General features: G+C 39.1%; 3 protein-coding genes across 3 annotated transcripts; 2 read left to right on the top strand and 1 right to left on the bottom strand.

Moving 5' to 3' along the window:
- The first annotated feature begins 529 nt into the window (after positions 1 to 529).
- Positions 530 to 9,742, top strand: LOC122076147 (argininosuccinate lyase, chloroplastic). The gene is made up of 7 exons (XM_042641453.1): positions 530 to 1,047; positions 1,149 to 1,412; positions 2,204 to 2,320; positions 4,537 to 4,685; positions 6,504 to 6,795; positions 7,659 to 7,823; positions 9,156 to 9,742. The coding sequence occupies exons 1-7, from the start codon at positions 694 to 696 to the stop codon at positions 9,405 to 9,407; spliced, it is 1,593 nt and encodes a 530-aa protein (XP_042497387.1). The 5' UTR covers positions 530 to 693; the 3' UTR covers positions 9,408 to 9,742.
- A 757-nt stretch (positions 9,743 to 10,499) lies between these two features.
- Positions 10,500 to 13,598, bottom strand: LOC122076148 (beta-ureidopropionase). The gene is made up of 6 exons (XM_042641455.1): positions 13,221 to 13,598; positions 12,667 to 12,774; positions 12,005 to 12,193; positions 11,677 to 11,904; positions 11,347 to 11,571; positions 10,500 to 11,032 (listed from the first exon to the last, which is right to left on the bottom strand). The coding sequence occupies exons 1-6, from the start codon at positions 13,356 to 13,358 to the stop codon at positions 10,652 to 10,654; spliced, it is 1,269 nt and encodes a 422-aa protein (XP_042497389.1). The 5' UTR covers positions 13,359 to 13,598; the 3' UTR covers positions 10,500 to 10,651.
- Positions 13,599 to 14,693: 1,095 nt separating this feature from the next.
- Positions 14,694 to 18,012, top strand: LOC122075713. The gene is made up of 6 exons (XM_042640851.1): positions 14,694 to 15,074; positions 15,148 to 15,243; positions 15,536 to 15,576; positions 15,722 to 15,839; positions 16,190 to 16,270; positions 17,673 to 18,012. The coding sequence occupies exons 1-6, from the start codon at positions 14,892 to 14,894 to the stop codon at positions 17,730 to 17,732; spliced, it is 579 nt and encodes a 192-aa protein (XP_042496785.1). The 5' UTR covers positions 14,694 to 14,891; the 3' UTR covers positions 17,733 to 18,012.
- Positions 18,013 to 19,534: the final 1,522 nt, after the last annotated feature.

The raw sequence follows: 19,534 nt of genomic DNA, 5'->3' as shown, positions 1-19,534 counted from the left end.
AGTAATCGATTATGAATGAGATACATTTCCCTTTATAAAGGAAAGAAGTCACCCAACCACAAATATTGAGACCTGAATTAGAAATAAATATACAAACCATAATTGTTAATGCTGTTATGGAGCTAAGTATATCTATGGCTGAAATAGAGTCGAGTTGGGTTGGGCTTTAAAGAATCCCAACCCGACCCTAAGTCCCCTTAGGTAGGTCGGCTTGGGCCCTGAAAAATCCAAACAGGTTGACCCTGATCATGGAGAGGGGAAAAGGAAGATGCGAGGGCTACTCCGGGCCAGGGAGATAAAAGAAGAAAAACGGTGAAGAAGAAGATAGGGGTGGGCTGAACCGGGCTCAGCCCGATGCCTCAACCCTAGAATCCTAGACTGGCTCGCGTTGATTCAGAATCAGAAATTTTCAGTCCTGACCCACCAGGGTATCTAAATCCGGGCCTTGTTCGGGCTGGGCGGGTTGGGACCGATAGGGCTATACTTTTTCTTGGGGTGCAAAACAGGGCCATACTTTCATCCCTAAATTCCAAGTACATCCTTAATTTGGTATTGCTTCCGGAGTTGCAGAGCCGATGACTCTACTTTATGTTTATTCGTTCGCTCAACGACCGTACACTTCTCACCTCTGCTCTCCATTCTCTCTTTAATTTCTTTTGCTAGAATCCATTCTCTCTTGGGGAGCATTAAGAAATGGAATCCATCTGTGAACGCTCCCTCTGCAATTCTGTCACTGCAAGTTTCTCATCCTCTTTACTTCCGAGGCAGCTTTCCTCTGAACTTCGGCTTCGTCCTCTGCTTCGTTTCGGTTTCGACAGGAAAGTACAGAGATTCGAGGTTGTGTCGTGCGCCTCTGAAACAATGAGCTCCATCTACTCTGATTCGTCGGTGAAGAAGCTAAAAGAGGTGAAGCTATGGGGTGGTCGATTCGAAGAAAACGTCACCGATGCGGTCGAGAGGTTCACTGAATCGATTTCGTACGACAAGGCTCTCTACAAGCAGGACATCCTAGGAAGTAAGGCTCATGCTACGATGCTTGCTCATCAGGTTACTCTTCTTTCTGCTACTATTACTTCTTCTGCAGTTTATAGTTTTCTTATTGAGTTGCTGCATGCGTTCGCATTTGCTGATTCGTTACGCTGGTGCAGGGCTTGATCAGTGTTAGTGACAGGGATAGTATACTTAAGGGTCTCGATGAGATTGAGAAGAGCATCAAAGCTGGTAAATTTGTGTGGCGAGCGGACAGGGAGGATGTACACATGAACATTGAAGCCGCACTCACTGATTTGATTGGAGAACCTGCAAAGAAGCTTCACACTGCCAGGAGCCGAAATGATCAAGTTTTGACCGATTTCCGTCTCTGGTGCCGCGATGCTATGGACACGATTCTTGCACATATCAAACACCTTCAGGTTGTGTACCTCTCCTTCCATTCTTTATTTAACCTTGTTTACAGCTTTTTGCTTGAAAACCAACTCCTCGAGTGAAGATCGTCGATTAGGCTTTCCTTATGTTCCTTTGACGTATATGGCATCTACAAATGATGTAAATGCACGGGCTCTACATTGTTTATTCTATACATTTCGATAAGTAATTCTTCAAACCCTCCCCCCACCCCCCCCCCCCCACCCCACCCCCCTCTTCCTCCCTCTCTTGCTTTTTTTTGGGCCAAATACCGCCTCTACTGCTAAATGCAGGACGTTTCCATGCTATTCAGGTATAGTATCCGATGCCTTACCTTTGAATGCCAAGTAATCCCAGTATTGCAGGCCCATATACTAGTAGCATCGTCACTGTAGAGTTTCTTTATATCATTTTTTCCCCTTTGGTTAGTAGATAATCTAATTTTTCCAGTTCAAAATGATGAAGATGCGGTTTATTGATATGACTTGTTTGCTGGATGATGCCGTCCATTTTTAGGCATTTGCAGCAGAAAGATCATGTTAATTCTACTAGATGCTGTGTGAGCATGATTTCCTTCTTTCAAAATCTCTCTGGTTTCTCTTTGTCATGTACATTCTTTATGTTGATTTATGTTTCTGTTGGATGATATATACTATCTTTTTTCATTAAAACTGTTTGCTAATATTTTTCCAATACTGATGTTTTGTTGTTTCCCTTCAAATTTTGCCTTTGGTTATCTTTATTGTAAACTTTTTTCTCATGGACCTCACATCTACTAACAAATTATGATGACTTTAAGGTTGCTCTAGTGACATTGGCTACAAAAAATGAAGGGCTGATTGTTCCTGGATATACACATCTACAAAGAGCCCAACCTGTTCTATTGCAGCATCTTCTCTTGTCATATGTTGAGCAGGTGAGTCAATTCTTTGATATACTCCTTATATTCTTGTGCAAGGATTTCCTTTTCTGTTCTCGACTATGGAATCAAATTTAGATTTTGACAAAAATATTCTGGTGATCGACTATATCACATTATTTTACGTGAGTTAATTGGAATCAAATAACTGAAATACTTTGATTTTGTTCCCTGCCAAAACCAAAATATTTCAGTTAAAGTTTTGACTGAATTTTTATGACATTTGATTCTCATGAATGTTGACCACGTAAGACAAAATAATAGAGGTTTTGATGTAGGGGGTTCCTAGGTGACTAGGTCTCCTACAAGATTAACTAACTAGGTAGGGTTAACTCAAAGGGCTTAGGTAGATAGGACAAAAGAAACTCAACAAACAAGATTAAGCATGCAAAATAAAACGAGACTAATAAACAAAGTAGCCAAAAACAATAATAATCTAGACGAAAAAACACATAAATTCTTACTTAAGTTTCAAGTGGGGACATGGGGAAGGGAACAAACGACATACAAATGTTAGGTTCAGCACAAATCAATCTAGACACCCAAATTAGATATGCAAACAATCAATGTCCTCTAGCAACCAACTAAATTAGAAAATCAGCAAAGGTTATTTGGAGATATAACAGTGACGAAACAACTTAAAACAACGGGAAAAAATAGGCATAAACAAAGGGCAAATGCTGGTTTCAATGTTAATGGGCTGCAATATAAAATAGGGATTAATGGAGATGGGGAGGGTTTAGTTTAATGTTTTACCATACTGTTGTCCAGATTTGAGGAGAAAAGAAGAGATCAAGGTCCTCCAAAATAAAGAGATGCAATTCACCTTTAGTTGATGAAGACAAGTCCAGCCGGTTGTATAGAGATCCTCAGTATTGTCGATGTAGCTTGGTGAATGACGTTGGCACTCTCAACAACTCACGGACAACAGGTACAGCCAGCAGTAATCCATTCATTGAAAGGAGATCAGCACCAGTAGAGAGTAAACAGGAACCGAGAGTAGCAACAGCCGAGGGTAGCAGCAGCAGTGATGTAATGGTAGCGGTGTGTGGCAGCAGCAGTGATGTAATGATAGTGGTGTGTGGCAGCAGCAGTGATGTAATGGCAGTGGTGTGTGGCAGCAGCAGTGAGCATCAAAAGGGGAAATTAGCAGCAGAAAAAAAAAAGAATGGAAAAAGAGAGGGAGGCGAGACAAGAGAGAAGAGGGAAGAGAGAAGAGAGAGCCGAGAGACTAAAGAGAAGAAAGAGGCGAGAGAGAGAAGTGAGAAAGTCGAGATTGAAAGAGAGAGAGAACCGTGAGAGGGGTGGGGATTTGCTCTTGGATTTTTTTTCAATTAACATTCATTCATTCATCAATGGCCAATGGCCTTACACTTAAATAGAATAAACTTCCAAAAATAAAAAGGTATATAGAAACTTAATTGCTTGAAATAAAAACTACCTAATAGACCAATATAAAGAAATCCTAGTTTCCTAATTGTGTAAGACAATCAAATATCACTAGATTTAAAGTAAAGTACTAGAATCAAATAAGATTTGGTGGGGTCCACAAGATCTGCCAAGTACTAGAATCAAATAAGATTTGGTGGGGTCCACAAGATCTGCCAACTGGGAGGACAAGGGGGGGTCGAACCCAGCTCTGGAAGGCTGGTTCGACTCCTCCCTTTCCTTCTTCTTTCTTGTTTCTTCTCTTTCCTTCTTCTTTCTTGTTTAATCCTCCAACCACAAAGATGGACCTGGTTGAATCTTCTTCTTTTTTCGACTGTACACCTTGATGTCCCCATCAGGTTTACTTTGGGGGTATTGTCTCATGTTGCTGAATACTGACTGGTCTGTCTATGGGGTCAATAAATTTATGTATTTTTTCCTTTCTTTTGTGAGGAAAATTACTTTTTTGGGTAGTAAAGGATATGTACTGGTACTTATTACAACAATATACAGCAGCTAGGGGTAGATTCTCTTTACTTGCAAGTTGCAACTACCTCTTGTCAACATCTTATCCATGCAATTAATTTGCATTACAGTTAGTGCTTTATGATTAATTTGAGGAAAGGATGGAATATGGACTTCCTACATTTTGCTTTCTTGCCACCTTTATTGAAATTTCTTTGTAAAAACAAAGATTGACCATCTCTTGTTTTTAGTTTAATTTTATGTGCTTTTGTTTATTTACCTTTAGGAGAAGTTAACTCTAGCCATAGTGGTGTTTGTAGCTCGAACGCGATGCTGGTCGGCTGGTAGACTGCAAAGATCGGCTGAACTTTTGCCCTCTAGGCGCATGTGCATTGGCAGGGACTGGCCTTCCCATTGATAGATTTATGACTTCTGATGCTTTAGGGTTTACTGCACCTATGAGGAACAGGTATGGAGTCTCTTATAACGTAGAATCAACCAGCATTTTATATGGAAAAAGGGTAAAGATGGATGGTTGAAGTTAATCTCTGCCAAACCTGGACTGTATTCGACATCTGTGATCTTCCTTTTAGAAATTTCTGGCAAGTTTCGGAGTTGAATTCGTTTTTGTGTGTTGAGGGGAAATTTTGATTTCATGATGTGATATTTAGGGATGAAAGATACACCCTCAAGACCCCTAATCGAGTTGAAAGCTTAAAAGATTCTGAAAGATCAAACTAACACCATTTAAGCTTTAAAACAAAAAAAGAAGCAAAGAGAACCAAAAATAGAAATGGAAAATGAATTCAAATTTATAACTTTCTGGCTTGGTCCTATCTGCCAAGCTACTGGGTTCTTGACTCAAAGTCGAATCATTTAATCATTGACCTTATTATTTGAGTCTTTCTGCTGAGAATAGTGTTCCTTTTTTTTTTAGGGGTGGGGGTGAGGGGGGTTGGTCTGAATCATTGGCCATGGTTCCAAGTCTAATTATAAGATTATTGAACAATTGTGTTCCTAAGCAAGTTTGACCTCCCATGGTAGTCCAAGAAAACCCCAACCCAGAAAAAAAAAATTAAAAATTAAAAATCCCAAATGACACTCCTCTCTTTGTTTTTGGGTACCTGTTTTATCTTTGTGCTTAATGATCTGCTGTTGGCTGAGGTCTTCACAGCTCCATATGTATTGCTTTTAAGAGTAAAAGGATATTTTCATCCCCGGGTACAGAATCAAATCAACTGTCTTCTAGTGCCTTTTACCCAATGTGTTAGGTATAAGCCTTTTATCCAAATTTGAGGGGTCACTATAGTTTAACCATGGCATCTCAGCCTCAGGTCTGGCTCTACCTTTGAGTATCAAATGAAAAAATGGAAATAAATTTATTAAAAAAAAAAGAGAGAGAAAAATTGATGTTCAAACATCACAGCGGCTTTTGAGGTATCGGAGGAGGATTTATGTAGCCAATCTGAAGGAGTTGCAAGAAGGCTTAGTTCATTTGAATTCTATAAGTAATTGGGTGCTGAGATAAGGCTTAGTTGCTTTGAATTGTTTTTATAGATCTCAGCTCTTGATATAAATAATACTGGAAGTGTGTCAGTGATATTGCAATTAATTAGAATTTTTGATGTGTGGAATAAGGAAAGCCAGTCTAATCTTTCAATAGTTGGGTCTTTCATCTCCCTCCATCCCATGCATGACAAAGAAATGCTACGGTATAAAATCCAGCACTAAACTGGTCTTCCCTATTAAATTTCTCATTGTCCCAAAGATCTGCACTGTTACATCATAGCAATAAAGGGTGTCCCACTGCACAAGGCTCCCGCTACTGCAGGGTCTGGGGTGGGGCAGATGTATGCAGCCTTACCCATGCTTCGCGGAGAGGCTGTTTCCTTTGTTACATCATAGCAATGCTAGCTGAAATATTGACAAATGTAGTCCAGTCTGTGGCATGAGTGCATAACTTCAAACGGGGTTTGCTATATTTTACTGATTGTGATAAAAGAATGTGATAACCTTGGTTTCTATCAGTAGTTTCAGTTCATTGTATCCAGGGTGTATCTTGGATGGAACCACTGTTGGGGCCTGGGAGTGTTCATGTTCACCCTCCTCCATGTCTAGGGAAGACAGAAGTTCCTATCATAGCAAAAAATACCTGTGTTTCTTCTTGAGGTTGTGCTCTGCATGGATCATTTGTCTTGTTGAAAGTGCAATGTACTGAAAGGAGTTCATTTCCTCCCAAATTTCTGGTCCGTTAATGATTCAATGTGTTCCCGTGATTTCAAAATAGCATTGATGCAGTTTCAGACAGAGATTTTGTCTTGGAGTTCCTGTCGTCCAATTCTATTACAGCCATCCATCTATCTCGCCTTGGAGAAGAATGGGTCTTGTGGGCTTCAGAGGAGTTTGGATTTCTCACCCCAAGTGATGCAGTGTCCACTGGTAGTAGTATCATGCCACAGAAGAAAAATCCAGATCCAATGGAACTTGTTCGTGGAAAATCTGCTAGAATTATTGGAGACCTTGTCAGTGTTCTTGTACTCTGCAAGGGACTACCTCATGCTTACAATCGTGATCTACAGGTACGAATTTCATGCCTTCATTTGATGATGAATCTTAGACAATTTTCTGGTAAACTTTGGTCGACCCACTATCTTGGTAGTATTTTGGGTATGTTACCTGAATACTTCATGTGCCCCCATGAGTACATGTGTTGACAAGATTCAACATGGGTATGGATATGGGATATGACACCTAAAGGCAGACACTTTGACACAGCTGCGAAGAAGAAGATGACCTTCCTTCTTTTTGCACGTCAATCCCCCTTTTTGACACATTTTGGTTGTCACCTTACCTTTTCCCTTTTGGGGACACATTCCCATACCTTATAGTTTTATGAGAGAGGAGGATCTGACTTCTCAACCCATACCTATAACCAATCTCTGCACTGAAAGCCCTGTGATGCAGCTTTTGGCTGAACAAGCCTTAGATCTGCTGAATGGTGACTTTGTACACAGCTCAATGATACACTATCCTTATGGCTTATCTGGTGGTTTTTGGATGTGCTGCATTTATATTGACAGAAATGTCAAAATCACCCCACATGGTCATCAAGTGCTCGAATCTTTGAAACATTGTGTAAATTTGTTGCTTCAGCTATGTATATTTAAATAATGTTAAACAGACATGGGAAAAGTTGGAAGTCAGAATTATCGATAGACATTGATTTGTCATGCAAGTACTAGGAGAATAAACCAAAGTGAAATCCAGATATATCCAACTAGAATCTAGTGGAAGTTCGATCCTACCTGGGATATCCAGTCAAGAAACATCCATGCAACATAGATTTTGAGTGCATTATATTTCGTCTTTAATTGTACAATTTCTTGCTTTCTTAGTATCATATTTCCTTGGACTTGATCGCAAAAGTTCTCTCTTTGGACAGGAGGACAAGGAACCTTTGTTTGACAGTGTTAAAACCATCGTAGGGATGCTTGAAGTTACAGCAGAATTTGCACAGAACATTACTTTTAACAGGGAGAGAATACAAAGGTCACTACCAGCCGGTCATCTGGATGCCACAACACTTGCAGATTATCTAGTGAAGAAGGCAATTTTCATCCTTAAACCTTTACTGATTCTTCTCATTTACTTTTGCATAGAAAAGATTCTTTTTCATCTCTTTCTTCAAAAGTTGATGTAGAAGCTTCAAACTTTTGGCATGGAAAAGACACGGTGAATCTCCTGCTGTTCTGAAAGACTTGAAACCGAGACATATACAAGGAAGCACTTCTTGTAGTTCAGTGATCACACCTGTTGGATGTCCTAACTTTTCTATCAACTCCTACTTGAAACAGGCCCTGAAACTGTAAACCATTAGCATTTAGCAGTCTGAAAAAAATGCATTATTAGGATTGCCAGCTTACTACTGATATGATTTTTTGGTGTGGTCAACTTGAGTCAGATAACAGCAATTTTTCCCCAACCAGTGACAACCTAATGAGATCTTGCATTTGGTTTCCATGAACTGCTGCTGGACTTGGAGGTTTCTTTTTCTTTCTTTCCTTGGTGGGAGGGAAGTGGGAAAAGGGCATTAATCCACAGAGAGCCAGGGCACAAAATCATTGGATTCACATACACCTGATACACCCATATCCAGATCTGGGCTGAATTCAGATCCATTCTTTTTTTTTATTTCCTCCTTTTTAAGTATGCATAACCAGTTCTAAACTGACATAAGATTAATGGGGCTACAGATTTTAATAATGTTAAACATATCCTTCAACCTGGTTATCCCCCCCACCCACCCACCCACCAACCAAGTAAAAGAAAGAAAAAAAATAAGATACAACCTGGTAGATGGGAATACAGGTTGGATCAGATATTTGGATGTAGCCTGCCCCATTGGATGCCCCTCAGCATAATACCAAACACCAAGATCATTTTGTAGTCCCATTTTGGTGGTTTGGCAATAGTCTTTCCAAAGTATACTAGTCCCGGGCCATTAATATTTTCCTTAAGGCTCTGTCCAGGTAAGTAAGGAAAACAAAGGAAATGGAATTAAATTTATAAGGAAAATGAAAATTTCTGGAATCATGATTGTGTAACTAATTTAATATGATTATTAAGATTGTAAATAGATTTGTTACGTTATCATAATTTTCTTTTCAAATCCAATAATTGGGTATAATGTTTAATTACTATATTTATTTTTTTATTTTTTTTTTAATTTATTTATTTAGTTACAGAACATTGTTGGAAATGAATAGACAAGTGTCCATTTTATTATTGTTTTAGTATCATTTGCCTTCGCTTACCTTTATTATCAATCAGACAAAGCACCTTTTGTGCTGAATTTCTGCAACGAAATCCTAATCTGTTCCTTTTTTCTAGGTCTATGAAGATAGCTATTGAATTTTTTGTCTTCTTTTCTGTCATGCAGGGAATACCATTTAGGACTTCGCATGATATAGTTGGAAGATCAGTCGCATTATGTGTCACGAAAAACTGCCAGCTTTCAGAGGTGACTCTTAACGAGTTGAGAAGCATCAATCCAGTTTTTGAAGAGGATGTTTATCAATATCTTGGGGTTGAAAATTCAGTTAAGAAGTTCTGCTCATATGGATCAACAGGTTCAAAATGTGTCGCTGATCAGCTGGGCTTTTGGCTTGACAAGTTTGGCATCGGAAAATAGGTGAAGAGGTGCTCAAAAAATTGCAGTTGACAAAAGTTTTGACTATCGGTAACTTTGTAAGCCTCTTTTCTGGTAGTGGTACAACATGGGATTGTAGATTCTTAGTTTGTAACATTGAGAAAGGAGGGGTGAGAAGGGAAAGTCTGGGGGTTGGGGGTGAGATAAGGGCAGAGAGAGAAATCACCATTTGGTTTTAGCATAATGATCAGACAATAACATCTTCAAATGAGCCTGCAGGTTTCATGGTAGGGGATGTTGAGTTGTTCTCTCTGTACAAACATGGTCCTTGAATACGCATGTTTGTTTTGAATGCTATTTTATTTTAGGGTGGAAAAGATTGACCCACACTGCCAGCATATGTTGGCATTCCCATGTTAAGCTAAAGGGTGCAAGTTAGGGTCATAATTTATGTAGCCTTACAAATTTACGATAATTTTGTGGAAGGTACATCCATTTTGGGTAAGGGTGTTTCTAGGCTGAAACCCATGATCATTAGATCATAATGAAGCTATCTTACCATTGTGTTGAAGTCTGTTCTCTATTCACAATGCGTGGCGTGTATTACTAGCAATGTATACATCATTTCTGTCGAGGCAACTTTGGGCATTCATTTCTTTAGGTACACGGCTCTCTCTCTCTTGAATGGTACAAGGTTTCCTTAAGTCAAATTCTCTTACCTAACTAGTTGGAAAATTTTCAATGCCATTGCACACAAAAATTTTGTGACAATGATTTTCAATGCCATTGCATACAAAAATTTTGTGACTGATTTGTTTTGGACTCTTTGTTTTTGACAAAGTTTTCCCCAACCGTGTGATGAAGTTCACTTTGCGATCTAAGGGTCATAGATCCAACCTTCTCCTCCCACAACCCCCAATCGTGTGACCCTGAGAGAATGTAGTGACGGGAGTCCCATTCACTTTGGCATTTTAGACATATCGATGAAAAATCGATACCCAGCCCTCAAGGGATTTATATCCCTTTAATTTTCAAGATTTCCAAGTTACTTTTGGTTGGTTACGTCTGGAGTGTCCTAAAATCTTGCTTCCATTGACCAAAGACAGTTCAAATCCATAAAATCTTGCTTCCAAGTGTCTTAAAATCTTGCTTCCATTGACCAAAGACAGTTCAAATCCATCTTACAGTTTCTGATATCCATCTTATTTCTAACCTTCACCTATACAGAGGCTTTCCATTGACCATGGATATCTTTCAATTCATCTTACAGATTTCAGATATCGACCTTAATTTCTACCAGCATCATTATAAGGGTTCTTGAACAGGGGATCAACAATTACTTGGGGCTCAAAGTCATGCTTCACATACCGAGCAAGCATCTCTGCATACATGTCATACCGGCCAGTCATTCGAAATCCCCACTTGTCTTTCAGCTGCCTACAGAGATTGAGGTCCATGTCTGATATCATCAACCCATCCGTATAACGCGATAGAGATGGTGTGCAAGAAGCATCTGGAGCTGAAAAATGGCTTGACCCATAGAAATGTCCGAAATCTGAATGTTGAGGCTTCCCATCACCCGAAGTGAATGGATTGGGGAAGGTCTCAGTTCCAACACGATTGATAGATGCCACAAAATAATTGTTTGCTATAGCAGCATTCCGGGCCTGAAAAACCACATCAGTGACAAGTAAATTTAAATTAACAACCATATCTTGCAACAACTAGAAGCATGGTTTCAAAAATCAGAATCAAATCCGTCGATTCAAATTGGAATCATCCATAAGCGATCCCGATTGTTTTCAATATCGTATTTTGGGACTGATTCCGATCCAATCTGGGTCAAGTTTAAAATCCATGATCGGATGCAAAACAGGTGAAAGCAAAGAATTTCTGCAACAATCTCTGATATTAACAGCAATCTTCAAAAGGGAACCTATATTGGCCTGAAAGAAACAGTAGTTTAGAAGAATACACGAACCTCAATAGGCCACATTGGTTCACTGAGTTCTCCTACAGTAGCAGAGGGATTAAAGACAATCTCAGCACCATTCAAACCAAATGCTAACCAATTCAGAGGATGGTGCCTTCCATAACAGATATTAATAGCAATCTTCCCGAAAGCTGTTTCGAACACAGGATGGCCTGTGTTCCCTTCCATGTAATATGTGCTCTCATTGAAATCCCCAACTCTAGGTATATGATTCTGGTAGAAATCAGTGTCATTACATGTTCCACATAAACAGTTAAGAGTAATATGGACCAATATGAATCAGGCCAAAAGCAGAAAGAGTCATGGTGGCATATTTACCTTACGATGCTTGCCAATTATGTTACCATGATTCCCAATTATAACAGCAGTATTCCAGATAGTCTCCCCATGGTTAACATCCCTCTCAAGAATTGGACTGATAATGACCATGTTGTATTTTCGGGCAAGGTCCTGAAGAAATTGTGTTGATTCCCCATCAATGGGCTCTGCAAACTCACACCACCTCTTCTCCCTGGTACAAAATGCAAATGGCATTGTCCATGCTTCCTGCAATTCAACAAATAAATGTTAAATGGGTTTCCAATTTGATTGGAAAAATATATCCATAAAATGGTTTTTTTTTGGCTATATATATTTGCCAACTTACTTGTAGGCATAGTATATTAACCCCAGAAGCACGTGCAGCATCAATGATCGGCTTCAGTTTCTGCAAGATAGCCCTCTTTTGGTCCAACAAGGGTGCAGTTGTTGGAAGAACTGTGGAGTTCTGAATAAGTCCAACACGAACTATTCGAGGTTCTCGCAGTGACTCTTTATCAGCACTAAAGCAGAAAGCCTGATAGGAGACAGATAAACATGGAGATCAGTATACTGCTCGAGAAAAGTAAATGAAGATCTCAAAAGTTGCAGACCAGGATGTAGATAGAGACAAAAAATTAGTATAGCCAACAGAGAGGTTCCTGCGCTTATGCAAGAAGGATCCCACATGCTAGCATTTGCTGCTTGTTCTGAATCTTCAGAACTTTCAGGTCATTCTTCACTTTAATTGAATTAAGAGAGTTAGTCCAGAACTTGAGGAAATTAACTAGCAAGTCAGGCAAACATGAAGTTTCCTAATAGGAAGCTCATATCTATTGTCTTGAATTCTTGATGCAGGTAGCTGCACCTGAAAGGGATTGCACAATAATCCTATGCATCCTAAGCAGATTCTAGCTCCCAAAGACAAATGAACCAGATGATTCTTCCCATCAGAGGTTATAATATTGAACCAATTGAAGTGCTGTAGAGAAAAGTAACCCCATGATCTACCTGCAAATCGAAATCATGTTTTGAAGAAAGAGCAATGGCAGGCTCTGGAAGACTAAGAGGCTCAAGAGCTTTGCCACAGTTCAGTCCTAGAAGCAAGCGGCTGACTTCCTGCACGAAAATTCACCAAAAGATGATCATCACACTATGATTGGAATTTTCCCAATAGAATCTAGGGGAGATTTTCTAAAAGTCATTTGATCTTTTAGCCCATGAACCAAGTAAAAAGGAATCGTCTTTACTCTTGCATACCCCTTCAGTGAAATTTAAAAACCAGATTGAAGCATTTTTTTTTTTTTCTCATTGCTCTTTATCATATACTGAAATCGAACTAAGAACATTCAAAAGCATAAAATCAACCAAAAAAAAAACCCCAATTCCTGAAGAGGGAAAAGGAAAGGGAGAACAGAATAATCCAATTGAAACTCATCATACTTATTACGGTATATTTATAGAAGGGAAAGAAAAAAAGAGAGCACTTTTCACCCTTCTCTGTTGCGGGTTCATCTATTGAAGAATCAATTCATGCAATAGTAAACCAAAAATTAAAAGAATACCTGGAAGATATGGGGTTCAAGGGAGGCACTTAAGAGACGATGGAGAGAGTCAAACCCACAGATGGAGCCGTCCTTGAGGCTCTTCTTCTCCTCTTTCACTTCTTCATTTTCAGCTCCAACTACTTCTTCTCTATCCATTTTTTTTTTCCTTCCTTCCACTCGGAATCGATGAAGAATTTTAGAAAAATCCCAGATAATATACGGTTCCAGGTACTGCCGAGGGCGGAGAAATGAGATAGATCAAGATCAAGTCAACAACATCATCAACTTATAAAGAAAGAGATTTCTTTGTTCTAATCCTGTCAGCAAAGAGTTCTTTTCTAAATGCATGATTGGATGTAAGGAACAGATGCAACGCAACGCATCGCATCGCATCGCATCGTTGGCATGAGCCAAGGTGGCCCTATTTTGGCGTTTCCGAACTCGGATCGCCTTTCAACACGATTACGATACAACCCAACTCACCGACAGGAGAGGGCTATCCTTACCCGATCTGGATCCATCTTTACCACTCTCGATCAAATTTTATTTTTTTTCACTCGACTTCGATCTTTTTGTGGCGTTTTTTCTGAAGAATTAATATTCATCCTTTCTAAGGATGGACATCTAACTAAAAGAGGTAGACATTGACCCCATTTGTGGTTTTTGTCACAATCACCAAGCATTTATTTTTTAGTATGAATTTTCAAGAAGAGTTTGGGCTGTTAGCCTTTTGGGTTTACAATTTGATCGTTTTTTCCAGATTCATATTTGATTAAATTTATTATATATTGTTTTAACTCGAGTGACATATCTAAGACTGAATTACATTGGTTATTTTCAGTAATGATGATTTTATGTTATTTCATATCGAAACATAGAAACTAGATTCTATTTTGTGATAAAAAACAGATATCTCAATTATTCTCAAACATGCTGATTTATGGATTTCGAATGGAATACCCAACAAAAAAAAGAATTTTACAGGTGACATCCAATATTGCTCATATCAATACCCTTACCCCTCCACCCAATAGTAGCATCATCCTTATGATTACAATCCATTCGAGGATTACTTAGATGGTTAGAGCGAATTAGATATGCACATGGTCTCAGGTTCAGTTTTCCATCTATGCATTTACGATTTAAGTGAAGACCGTGGCGAAAGAAAATAAACATGATATGAAGCAATGAGAAGAAAATCAAAATGTTTTTAAAAAGAAAAATTGGATAGTTATTAACTTCTTGCCATAGAACATTAATACCTCCACATTTCGAGATGGATAATTATTTATTTTTTTTCAATTTTATAATTAAACCTAACAATAGATATTTAATACCACTACTTTCATTCTATCATGATTTTTTGTTTGAAAAAAAAAAAAAACTGATTTTCCAACAAATAGGAGAATAATAGTGAATTACCCAATGACAGAGCTTCACATGTCCAGTGTTTCCACAACGAACTAACACTTGTCATTATACGAAGTTCCCAACACCATCAATTTTTGTGCTCTCGACTGTTGAGAAGTCGGCAGCGTACGAAAATCATAACCAAAAGCTTCCCACTCACACTTTCACGGAGAACACAGCTAGCAACGGAAAAGGAGAAACAGATTAGAAGTTATGCACAACTCTAGGGTTAGGGGACTGTGACGAGAATTTTGAACCAGGGAAAAACTCATTCTTGGAATGGACAGGAACGGAAATGGAGATGAAGAGAACTCGCAGAGAGCTTCTATGAGACCTAGGTCAAGAGTGGACCCTTTCTTGATCGTCTGCAAATGCTTCAGCGTCGTGGTTTCCTTAACGGCAATTCTCTGCATTGCCGTCAATGTTTACTCTGCCGTGGTATCTTTCAAGAATGGATCCGATGTAAGTAAGCTGTCAGTACTCCTGGGTGACCTCTTTTAGTTGATTTTGATCTCCAAGCTATCATCCGTTACAGGTTTTCGATGGGATTTTCCGTTGCTATGCTGTTGCTATTGCGTTTTTTGTCGTTCTCGCAGAAACCGAATGGGGGTTCATCTTCAAGTTCTGGAGAGTGAGTTTTATTATCTGAAGAGGAATTTTTTTCTCATAAGTTTTTTTTTTCCCTTTCACTGACAAGCCATTCTATTGCTTGCCAGTTTTCACTACCCTAAACTTTATGTTTTATTAACTGATATTGATGTTTGATCGTTAATTCCTATAAATTTCATCCTTTAACCACAGATATTTATGTTTGATCATACCTCTGATATTTTGTGGGCTTAGTGTCATATTTTTTTTTCTGAATCCAATTTGTTTTACATTTTCCCTTACTACTTGTTACCGAACTCATTATAACTTTGCAGATGTTGGAGTATTGGGCTGGTAGGGGCATGCTGCAGATCTTGTATGTCTCTTGATACAGTACCATTTCTGTTTTATTTTTGGAGTTTATACAGTTACTGGTCAAGCCCTCACCATGAAAGGTGTGAAAATCTTATGAAGCTATTGTATTGTGCTTTTAAAGCAATGTCTTGATTATTCTATTTCAGCGTAGCTGTCATGACAAGAGCTTTCCCTGATACTAGTGGAAAGCAGAATTATCTGGTGCTGCTTCAAAATATAGCAAGCTATCTGCTTCTTGCATGTGGTGCAATCTATGTTATTTCGGTAAGGTCATTCTTTGTCTCACACCCTCAATGACAACTCAACCAAATTTTCATAATACCCAACTTCTAGGGATTAGCAACACAAAGCTTGTTCCACCAAGCTGCTCTCTAGCACAAGGTTTGAAGAACAAATTTCTTGTATATTATACCACACTGCTAATATCCCTAACATTATGTGGAGACTTTTCAAATTAGACGGGTAATTCTCTCACTCGCTCACTTGCTCTGTTTGTCTTTGTGTAAGTTTTCTTGATTTATCTAGATCTTCTGTTTAAGTTGAGTTGTCATATGTAAGATGACTTGATGAAACAGCACTCAGTTTTTGCTCGACTTTGATTCCCCTTCACCCAGGGTATCCTTTGCATCGGCTTTCTTAAACGTGCTCGCCAGAACAAAGAAATTACAAGGGAGCAAGCTGCGAAAGATCTGGAGGTTAGCTTTCTTTCTTTCTCCTTTTTTTTTTAATTTTGGGGAGGGAGGGGGGGTTAGGCGTACTCGAGGTAAGTTTTCATTTAGCCCATGGTTAGAGAAGCCATGTGTGAGGTTGCTAATTAAATAAAATTGGAGCTCATGAAAAAAAAGAAAAGAACAAAGGATCTCAAAATTCCACTTTTGGATTGGATGTCATTTTGCTTCTATTTTATGGTAGTGAGAATTTATTTGAGATGATAAGAGTTCATTGGCTGAGATTTGGTGTATCCTAGGTTCAAATGATAGATAACAATGAAATGAATTGAAACATAAATCTAATTTCTTTGCGTTATTGAATTCCCTCCCATCGGAACGAGATTTATTTGATTGATTCATGTAATTAAGTACTGTACCAATACATTTTTGTTCTCAGTATAGGCTGCTCCTGTATACTCAGAAAAAGTTGCCTTCATAGAACTGTTTTTATTTAATGCAATCATCTAGAAGTAGGGCGAAGGGAGCACCGATCAGATGTATGGAAGGAATATTAGGATCTGAAAAATAAGGCCTAAAATCCAGACCAGACTGACCAACCTGTTGAACTTTTCAACCTGACAATTGGACCCTATTCTATTTGATATTTTTTTTCAGACCATCAAAATTAGCAAGCTCAACTGATAATGCATTACAAATCTACACCTCTACTGGAAGATGTTTGTAGATGAGGCAAAGATCTTGAACTCGCTATTGAATGATTGAGCCTCCAAGGTTCTTGGGGAGTGGTCTTCTACTGAATCACAATCCCTGAATCACAACATGTAATCTACTTCCTTGCCTCCCCCTTTTCAGAGATCTCCTTGTTCTCTTACCAGATTTTCCTCCATACCTTCGCCGCCTTCTTCATCATGTTGTTCCATCCTTCAGGGATGTTCGGTAGGTGTCCGGGCCTCCTAAAAAATCCTTCCGACAAGAATGCTGCTTGAACATTGTAAGACATGGAACCGTCTCTCTTGTGAACACTGATCATAAGTGGCAAAAGCTGCCGGAATCCTCATTTTTTGTCCATAAGCTCTCCTCGCAACTGTCCCTCCACAATCAAGAAATTTGAGCTTCTGCCATTTGCCCTGAGAAAGCTACTGTAATATTCCCAAGCTCATCCCAGAGCACCACCAACTCCAGCTGGCCCGGATTCCCAGTGGATTACCAATCAAAGTCACACTCATAGAACAAACAATACTCAGGGAAGAGGGACAGGGGTAGCTATGATCCTCCACTTACTCAGAATATAGGCTCTAGAGATACCATGAAAGCAGAGGGGTTGGTCGTCCGCAACTGCCCAACATAAGAACTCAATATCTAATTTTGTCAACACAAGTAATCTATTTCTGGTTTTTGGTATAACATTTATCCATGAACGAAATAGGAATTGGAGCAGCGAAGGGAGGAGCTTGAAGCATTATTGCTACTCCAAGAAAGGGCTTGAGACAACTTATATGCTAGAGGAAGCCAAGGAGTACTGTGGACCCTGCTGTTTGAGTACCATTGTTGTATGATTGCTGATGTTTCTTTTTACTGATTCTCATAAACTCAAATTTGTACTTTTGGAGAATTTGAAACCTTGTAGGAGCCTCTCCTTTTGCAAGTTTGAGTAGGTACTCACTTGTAACTACAAAATAGTAAATATGTAGCCATTTAATTGATTTGAGATGTCTGTACAAAACGGGAGTAACTATTAAATGTATGTATGTATGAAATTCCGAGAAGCATGGGAGATCAGATGATTCAATCATATATCATACAGATACAATATGGCTGCATTGTGTATATATGTGTACGTCTGTGAGCATGCTGAATGCATGTCTGTGAGAGAGAGAGAGAGAGAGTGTGAGGATAAATGGTCGAAGCATATGCTATGTCCCAATTCATCAAGGAACCGTGAGTCTATTATGTTTAGAGGGGAGTTGTGGGTGGATTGTTATCAGTATGGGATCCACATGTTAATGGGTTAAAAACAAAGAAAATAAAGATGGGGTGAAATTATTGTAGCATCCCACTTCCATCATGTTTGGTTGGATGAGAGTTGGGAAGAGAGAGAGAAGAGGAGACGTTCCAAAACGGAGCTCTGGTCACCACTTCCATGACTACCACCGCCAGGTTTAGCCGGAGCATCGGCCATGACACAGCCATGAGAATATCAACAGTACCGACAACCCTAAATCCAAAACGTAGAAACCCTAATCCCATCAATGCCATAAAAAAAGAAATATGAAGAATAGAGATGCTGAGAAAGCGAAGAAGGAGAAGAGAGGAAGAAAGGGGGGAGGGATGGGAAGAGAGAGAAATAGAGAATCAAATGGGGATTAAGACCACATACCTATGAGAGAGAGAGAGAGAGAGAGAGAGAGAATCAAAAATTGCTTTGGATTTGGGTTTTGTAGTTTTATATCATCAACATGTTCAGCAAATCGATTTTAGGTTTTTTTTTTCTTTTTAATTCTTGTGAAACCGCCCCACAAAGGTGGAAGAGGAAGAAGACGAAGAAGGTGAAATCGGCATTGTGAAATTGGCATTTTGGATACCGCAGGCAGAAGAAGAAGAAGATCAATGGTAATTAACAATAAAAAAAAATTTTTTAAACCCTTGAAACCCAGCAATGGTATTTCACGATTTTTTTTTTTTTTTAAAAACCCTTGTCTGGCAGCAATCGAGATAAAATGTAGCGATTGTTTAAACCCTTGTCTAGCAGCAATTGTTTAAACCCTTGACCCTTGCTTCTCTGCCTTCGATGATCAGGTCAAGATGGACAAGAAATCGTCTCTGGCGGGAAGCCTCAGTTCACAATCACAATCGAGTTGTGGTTCCAGCATCACCGCCTTCGAATCATCCGTCGATGTTTTCAAGCTCCAGCGAAGAGCTGCCAAAAAAATCGACAGGATTTGACAAAAAACTACCAAAGATAGCATGAGAAAAGTAAGCAGATGCAAATATGAGAGAGAGAGAGAGAGAGAGAGAGAGAGAGAGAGAGAGTCGTTACAAAAGTCCCACCAATTTGGTAGGACTTTGGAAAGAAGTGAAGTGAAGTGAAGGCCACATCAACAAACAGGAAAAGTTCTAAAGTCAATGTTGTCTCCTCAAAGTCTCATCCCTTGTTAAACAAACAACTAAAATCTTGTTGGGGTGGAATAGTTCATACAACTATCCCACCTCTTAAATCCCATCCTAGCAAAACCCCTTTAAACAAACGGGCCTTAAAGAAAACTGAGCTTCTGCACAAGGAATCTGTTT

This window comes from Macadamia integrifolia, chromosome 4 (assembly GCF_013358625.1).
Source record: "Macadamia integrifolia cultivar HAES 741 chromosome 4, SCU_Mint_v3, whole genome shotgun sequence".
NCBI classification, from domain to species: domain Eukaryota; kingdom Viridiplantae; phylum Streptophyta; class Magnoliopsida; order Proteales; family Proteaceae; genus Macadamia; species Macadamia integrifolia.
The sequence above is the reverse complement of the archived record's forward strand: the minus strand, read 5'-3'. Positions and strand labels throughout refer to the sequence as shown.

Excerpts from the sequence above, each read along its gene's own strand:
- LOC122076147 (XM_042641453.1), top strand. The coding sequence starts at position 694 with ATGGAATCCATCTGTGAACGCTCCCTCTGCAATTCTGTCACTGCAAGT. Across the intron at positions 2,321-4,536 it reads TCTTGTCATATGTTGAGCAG|CTCGAACGCGATGCTGGTCG; the intron begins GTGAGTCAATTC and ends TGGTGTTTGTAG. Across the intron at positions 6,796-7,658 it reads CTTACAATCGTGATCTACAG|GAGGACAAGGAACCTTTGTT; the intron begins GTACGAATTTCA and ends CTCTTTGGACAG.
- LOC122076148 (XM_042641455.1), bottom strand. The coding sequence starts at position 13,358 with ATGGATAGAGAAGAAGTAGTTGGAGCTGAAAATGAAGAAGTGAAAGAG. Across the intron at positions 11,905-12,004 it reads TTAATATACTATGCCTACAA|GAAGCATGGACAATGCCATT; the intron begins GTAAGTTGGCAA and ends GTTGAATTGCAG. Across the intron at positions 11,572-11,676 it reads TAATTGGCAAGCATCGTAAG|AATCATATACCTAGAGTTGG; the intron begins GTAAATATGCCA and ends GATTTCTACCAG.
- LOC122075713 (XM_042640851.1), top strand. The coding sequence starts at position 14,892 with ATGGACAGGAACGGAAATGGAGATGAAGAGAACTCGCAGAGAGCTTCT. Across the intron at positions 15,075-15,147 it reads CTTTCAAGAATGGATCCGAT|GTTTTCGATGGGATTTTCCG; the intron begins GTAAGTAAGCTG and ends CATCCGTTACAG. Across the intron at positions 16,271-17,672 it reads AAGCTGCGAAAGATCTGGAG|GAATTGGAGCAGCGAAGGGA; the intron begins GTTAGCTTTCTT and ends TGAACGAAATAG.